Source organism: Rhipicephalus microplus, chromosome 7 (assembly GCF_043290135.1).
Source record: "Rhipicephalus microplus isolate Deutch F79 chromosome 7, USDA_Rmic, whole genome shotgun sequence".
NCBI lineage: Eukaryota > Metazoa > Arthropoda > Arachnida > Ixodida > Ixodidae > Rhipicephalus > Rhipicephalus microplus.
The window spans coordinates 169,089,837-169,097,314 of record NC_134706.1 but is presented as its reverse complement, the minus strand read 5'-3'; the positions used below and the strand labels follow the sequence as shown (position 1 = coordinate 169,097,314).

Below are 7,478 nucleotides of genomic sequence, written 5' to 3'. Positions count from 1 at the left end.
CTGCCCATAGGAGCGCGTCAGTCAAGAGTTGTTCAAGGTCTGCAATTTTGCACCACTGTTTTGGAGGCTATGCAAAGTGTTGCGCCGTTGCACCTTAGAAGCGTGGCAGCTTGGGCTAGTTGGTATGGCATGACGAGAGTTATAGCGCGAGAACAAAACGACGACACAGAGACAAGAAGTCTCTGTGTCGTCGTTTTGTTCTCGCGCTATAACTATCATCATGCCGTTGCACCGTCTGCCACAGGTGACGCTAGCAACCGAGAACATTTTCAAATTGAAAGAGAGAAAGGGTGTGGCAGCTGTTTTTTTTCTTATGCGGCAGGCATCTTCCTAGAGGAGGCATTGGTCGTGATCACCTTTTTCCTTCCTCCGTGTACGGTACGATAATGTCACGTGACAGCGGTACGGAGGTGAGCGGTCTCATGTGGCGGCCGGTCACAACACAAGAAAAAAGGCATGGCCTCCGAGATTAAGTGCTGGCCAAAGACTCTCAATTGAATAGAAGAGCGACGTTTTTCTAGGAGGCGTTGGTTGATAAAGCCTTGGTTGAAAACATGCCTACGCAAAGTTGTTTGTAAACGTTGTTGTAAAAGTTGTAAACGTGCATGACTGTTGTTGAGGTGTGGAGATGGGTGCGAGTGCTGCGTTCAGAAACTTCTCTGAATAAGATGGGTATCCTGTTCGCGAAGCACAAGAAAGTGAGTCGCGTGACGGAACAAGACAAGGCCATCCTGGTAAGCTAGCTAAACGATCGACTGCAGTGCGTACTCATTCGTCTTCCCCGTGCAGCAACTGAAACAGCAGAGGGACAAGATCAAGCAGTACCAGAAGAAGATCCTCTTTAACTTGGAGAACGAGCGTCAGCTCGCTCGAAGGCTGCTCAACGATGGACGCAAAGAGTAAGTGCTCTCGTACATTATTGAGCCGCGTGTCTGAAAATCGCCGTTATGTTTAGGAAAGCGAAGCTGCTCCTCAGGAAAAAGCGCTTCATGGAAAAGGTGCTGGAAAAGACTGACGGCCAGCTAACCAACCTAGAGAAAATGGTGAGTGATGATGCACGTTTGTCGTGGTCAGCACCTTCGGTTCTTTCGCGCAGGTCCATGATATCGAGTTCGCCCAAATTGAAATCCAAGTTGTAGAGGGACTCAAGGTCGGCAACGAGTCATTGAAGAAGCTGCACGAGGCAAGTGCTCCTCTTGAACTTTTCTTCTATCCCGATTGAAAGCCAGACTTCATGAGTTTTTCTTGTACATTGTTTGAAGGACACGGCACAGTCGTTCGCCCATCTCGTCAATGACCTAACACTTGGTTTTTAATATGCAATATATTATGTTCCTCATTAGTGCTAAGATTTTTTTTATTTCGGTATGAATGCCATTATTGCTAAGCATTATTTATATTTTTCCTGATGTTGAGAATTTTCTTATTTTCGTACCTAGTATTGTATATTCTTATATTTTTATATTCTGTTTTGTCACTGACATTTGTTACCCACTCCTGCTTGGGCCCGAACAGGGCCTGCAGTATTTGTAAAATAAAAAAAAAAACGCTGGCTTTCACCCCATTCAGTGCATCGCTAACTTTTGCCGCATGCTGTTGCCGCAGTGAATGGACAGCTCAAGCAGATGAAATAGTGCAAACTTGCAGCTCTTTCGTTTTTGAGAACACCAGCACCAAGATAGGCGTACACAACACGTGCCGCTTGGTATGCAAACCCCCTGACCTCTGTCAACACGCACTGTTGTGCAAGTGTCAGAAAAAACGAAACAGCCACACTTTTGCAAAAAGCACGAGCAGCAGTCATTACACGTCCGCTTAAGACAGAATACCTCTTCTGCACCGTTACAAGACAAGTGACCCCTAATGGCGACCCTAGCAAAAATACTGATAGAAAAACTGATAGGCTATCAGGTTATTGACAGTTGTATCAGTTTATAGGTGTATCAGTCTATAGGTGCATCAGTCTATGAGTGTATCAGTCTATGAATATATCAGTCTATAAGTGTATCAGTCTATCAGGGTACCACTACTGGTGTACCAGCCTATAAGTGTAGCATTCTACTCTGATAGGCCCACAAGCGAATCGGTGCTTAGCCAACTGGCAGGTGCACCGTTACATCAGAGCAAGCAGGACAGAAATATGAACACAGAAATCAAACAAAATATTTTATTTGATGGGCCGTTCCTTGGTTAATCTTTTGATTTCATAAAGTCATTAATTTTGTTTGCCAAAGCTTTATTGAGGAGCTTCTTCATTTGCTCAACCTCTACAATCAGAACGGTGAACTTAAAAAAAAAAAATGGTTGAAGAAATCTGCATGATCAAAAACAAAGTAAGGTACAGGCACTTATTAAGCGATAATTATGTGCACTCTAAATAGAGGAGTCAATATGACAAGGAAATAAGTAGGAGTGCTACCAGTCTGCCTTTCTAATATTGTTTAAAATTAGTTTATGGATTCTTGTATAAAAGTACCCAGCTCCAGTAGGCAAAAGCTACACTTGAAGCTTTAGTAAGTAATTATAAAACAAGTTGGCAGTGAAACCTCGGCTGATTACGTGCAAAAATGGAGCCACGAACTTCTATGAATTTTGGTTAGATTGCAAAATTTCACCTACCTGAAAACACAGCATATGTTTCTTTCTCCAAGGGAGATTTCGCCTCCCCTTTAGACCGATAGGAGGCTGCGCCAGTAACACTTCTACCGACTAGGCCTGCTGTATAAAAAATGGCAACGGCCACCTCACGAACAAAACGGGTCTGTCTTTTCAAGCCCATGGGGTGATTCTACAACCTCTTGGGAATGGCAATTCCTTTGCTCCGATGCACCTATAAAACAAGTCAAAGATGATGTGCACACATTAGTTTGTCAATGCACATTTTCTCATTAAAGCAGGGAGCACGTCATCCAAACAAGACTGACTAGGTTCATGGAAGATGAAAACCTGTACCCTGATACTATGATAGGCTTCAGATCCCACCTATCGACGTGCGATATTATGCTACAGCTAAAGAAGGAGATAATAGACAAAAAGACTGTTGACACCAAAGTAATTGTGGGTCTGGACGTCTCCAAGGCATTTGACAATGTCAAACATGAAGCCTTACTTAAGAACCTTAGTGCGCTAAACGTAGGCGTCAAGACATACAACTACGTGAGGGGCTTTCTCTCAAATCGTACAGCCACTATCGGCATGGGAGGGCAGTCGCTCGAAAACATTAAATTGGGGAATAAAGGGACGCCACAAGGGTCTGTACTCTCTCTGACTCTTTTTAATATAGCGATGATTAGACTTCCTGAGAAGTTGGAAGGAATCGAAAATCTGCACCACACAATATACGCAGACGATGTGACGCTGTGGATAAACAGGGGTAGTGACGGACATATTGAAAGCGCACTTCAGGTGGCTATAGATACCATCGAACAATATCTCGAACCACTAGGGTTAAAATGCTCAGCAGAAAAATCAGAGGCTCTTTTTCTACCATTGCAAAAAAGGAAAACAAACAATCCTCTCGGAAGGGGTTGTGACGTCGCTTTGCGAGTGAATGGTAATGCTATTCCAACCGTAGACAGTATTAGAATTCTAGGGATTCACATACAAGCAAATGGAAAAAACACCGAAACTATCCGGAGACTCAAAGCTAGTGCTAACCAGACGTGCCGCCTGCTTAAGCGCATTTCTAACAAGAATACGGGGATGAAGGAAGCCAATCTTTTAAGATTAGTTCAAGCTTTCGTGATAAGCCGTGTACTATACATTGCCCCTTATCTTAAATTAAGTAGAGCAGAAAAAGATAAAATTGAAGCCATTATAAGGAAAGGCAACAAGACTGCGCTAGGGCTTCCCCCGAACACCTCTACGGTTAAACTTCTTGGGCTGGGTGTCTCCAACACTTTAGATGAACTAATAGAAGCCGCCATGATGTCACAGCACCAAAGACTTCTGAGAAGTAGAACCGGGAGGAAAATCATGGAGCGCTTGGGGTTCGAGCCCACGGAGTGTTCCAGGCAGACCGCTAGCATACCTAAATCAACTAGGGCAAGACTGAAAATTATACCGCTGCCGAAAAACATGCATCCGGTGTTTCATGAAGGCAGGCGCAAAGCTAGAGCGGTAGCCCTGCAGGCGAAACTAGAAGGTCGATCTGGCGTGCTTTACACGGACGCTGCAGAATACGAAAGAAAGGGAGCACACACAGCGGTAGTGGTTCGCGAGAACGGGGACCTGGTCTCGTGCTGCATCTCTAAAAACACAACCACCACAGAGGCAGAAGAACTTGCGATTGCTTTGGCAATAGCTCAAAAAGGCTGTTACAAGCTGCCACTCTAGCGTCGCCAGCGCGAAGTCGGCGACGGGAATGACAGCAGGTTGGTTCGTTCCGTACGCAAGCAGAGACAGTGAAGAGATCAGAGACGTGAGAAAACAAAACAAACAACAAACTTTACTCTAGTGATATTGCAGTACACGGGATCTAATACAACTCTTCAATACAACTAACAAAATACATCAACACTTGATACAACTAAAATACATATAAAAACAATAAATCAGCTTACGCGAGAGAACTACTACAAACTACACAAACTAACACCAATAGACTACGGGGGAGAAAGTTCGAAGATATAAACAGGTGAAGGCATACGTGTGATGACCGGCAGCGTTGCATCCCCGACGATCGGATGCGAGAAGTCGAAGAGAGTTCTGGCACGACTGCGATGTCGGCGGTGTTGCAACGCTGGTGGCTCCGGGAGTAGTGCTTGCAGGTGACTTCGAGCAGGTTGAGCTAACTCGAGGCGAAGTCCCGATGTCTACGTTGCAGACGTTAATATCGCGTCACAACTACACAAACGGCTAAGTTTAGGTGGCCAGCCGATACAGAGCCACACTAAAAACTTCTAGAAGAGATGCTTGTTGATCGGTTTCTACACCATGTTGGTCAGCGACTAGTCTGCCTAGCAGGGCAAAATCCTGCGCTTAAATCCCCCTCGTGTCTCCTCGCTCTCTTCCTTGGGGACAAGAGACCTCTGCATGGGTCCAATCATGTGCGTTTAATTGATGGAAACTTTGCCCCCAAAATATTTTGACCCCACCTCTTTTTAATTGGGAGAGGGCCCTCAACTAGCGAGAGTGACAACCTGTCGGGTTGTTGTCATACGGCTTGGCCACCAGAGCGTTTCCCACGCTTTTCCCCGTGGGAACGGTCAACCGTTTGGCTCTCAGCCGGTGCGTCTCGTAGTCTAATCTTTGTTCGGGGTATACCGCGCCCTTCTACGACCTTGCAGACGGCGCCGCAGTTACAAAAGGATCAACCGTCGGCGGCGACGTTCTAAGAAGCGCACCCCATTCTGCACTTCTCGGCTCCCCTTCATGCGCTCGCCATTCTCACGGTCAGTGGGGGAGTACGGCGCCCGTTAATTGCCGTGACGCGGTGTCGCCAAAAATGGCCGTCCGTGACAAAGGCACTCGAGTGATTGTTAGCGACTCTAAGTCAGCCATTAAAAACTACGATATGGGCAGGATCTCTGCTACAGCCGTCAAATTCTAAGACAAGGACCAGTACCCGCAGAGCTAATCTCACTAGTATGGTCCCCGGCCCATGAAGGTCTGAAGGGGAATGAGAAGGCGCACGCGATCGCCCGAGGGCTCACCTTCCGGTCGATCGACGCTGACCCGCCGCCTTCGCGCGAGCAGCCCTTCTCCACAAGGGACGAACTACGAACGTTTCAGGAAATCACCGCACACTATAAACTCCACCGTAAGATTTATCCAGAGGCAGCTAAACAGCTGAGCAAAAAGGAGGAAATTCTGTGGCAAAAATTGCAAACCGGGGTGTTTCCAAACCCTCACCTGTACAGTAAATGGCACCCGGAAGTGTTCAGCTCCAGATGTGCGCACTGCAACAGCACTGCGGGTTTAGCGCACATGGTATGGACCTGCCCATCCTACAATGATCCAAGTAGAAACGTAGAATCCTGGGAGGCCTTATTACACAGCCGTGACGCCGAAGAACAGCATCAAGTCATCGGTCTCGCCCTGACCGCCGCCGAGTCCCAAGGGATTCCGGCCGATGGCTTGGGGGATGATTGGGGGCAAAGGCTGAAGCCTCCTCCCCCGTCATTCTAGACGGGTGAAATAAACGTTATTTCTCTCTCTCTCTCATTAAAGCAAAGCAATATATCTTCAAGACAAAGCATACTAGAGTTTAATGATACCTCTCTGTCAGTGGGCACATAATTGATAAGCGGTGCAGTCTCCCTCACACTTGAGTGGGCTACTTCAGGACTGTCCGTGGTCGCTGTGGTGGTTCCAGTGTGGCAGCACATAGTGGTGGCAAAGGTGCAAGTCGTTTCTATTTTTGAGGCTTTTGGCTGCAACACCCGCAAACGACAAGGTTCTTTGCTGCAATGAAAAAGTAGAGTGTGCAGAAATGAACGATAACATCCTAGGTGTGCATGGTCAAATATATGATAAACATAGCATGCAGCTGAGATATGCAATTAAAGTGTAATGATACGTTGCATGTCACGTCTCAAAACCATGGTGTGATTATAGGGGATGCCTAGTGGAGGGCTCAAGAAATTTTGACCAAGTGGTGTTCTTTTTAATATCCACCACACTGTGAAAGTTTTAAAAGCCCATTTTCAAGTGATTAGAAAAGCATGCATGCATCCCTGCCACCCATGAGCTTACATTGCATTCTGCTTTTCAGCAAAATTGTACGCTATAAGAATAGGGCAACTTGCTGCTGCATACAACCCTAGCAGCAGTGCGTTACAACAGCTTATGAAGAAATGATAAACCTGTTTGGAAATTTTTGCTGCGAAGGGCACTTTCCAGTAGGCTTATTTTTTCTAATAATTTTGTATTTTGAGCCCTCAGCATATATATTCACTTCTTTCAGAAGCTCTTTCTCTGTTCTTTTTTTCAGCATCAGCAAACAGCAGGCCTCCCTGCTGCTTCTTAAAACGGTTGCTGACGTGCTTTGTCTTCTGCTTAACAGCAGCTTGACGTCGTGTTTCTTACAACTGCAGACAACCCAACACACAAATTTCACTGCAAGTTCACAAGCACAAACAGGGCGTATATCCGCACAAGCAAAAATAATTTTAAACCAGTCAATTGTACAAAAAATTGTGACTAAGCTGCGCTGATACTATGATAGAATAAAATAAAATAGCTCTTCAGCATATTGCAACTTTACTACCGCCTTCAATACGACGTTCCGGCGCCCACGCAGTAGTGGAGCAGCGATGCTCTGATATATTTGCTAAGGGGGCGGGGAGTATATCAGAGCATTGGTGATTCATGTGTGACATGGCACCACAAGCAGAGCAAAATTGGCTGTCGATTATAATAGCGCCACAGTAGCACATCAGCCGCAATGTCAACGATAGCCAAACTTGGCTGTCGGTAATAATTACGCTGCAAGTAGCATATCAGCTGCAGAGTGACCAATTGTAACTTACTTTTCA

At 45.9% G+C, this 7,478-nt stretch overlaps 1 protein-coding gene across 1 annotated transcript in view; it reads left to right on the top strand.

Moving 5' to 3' along the window:
• Nucleotides 1-453: 453 nt before the first annotated feature.
• The window catches only part of Vps20 (vacuolar protein sorting 20), an 81,356-nt gene continuing 74,331 nt past the window's right edge, over nucleotides 454-7,478 (top strand). Inside the window, exons 1-4 of the mRNA XM_037431527.2 lie at nucleotides 454-734; nucleotides 790-899; nucleotides 956-1,043; nucleotides 1,097-1,183. Of these exons, the coding sequence (XP_037287424.2) occupies nucleotides 606-734; nucleotides 790-899; nucleotides 956-1,043; nucleotides 1,097-1,183 (414 nt within the window). The 5' untranslated portion in view covers nucleotides 454-605. The remainder of the gene's footprint in view (nucleotides 735-789; nucleotides 900-955; nucleotides 1,044-1,096; nucleotides 1,184-7,478) is intronic.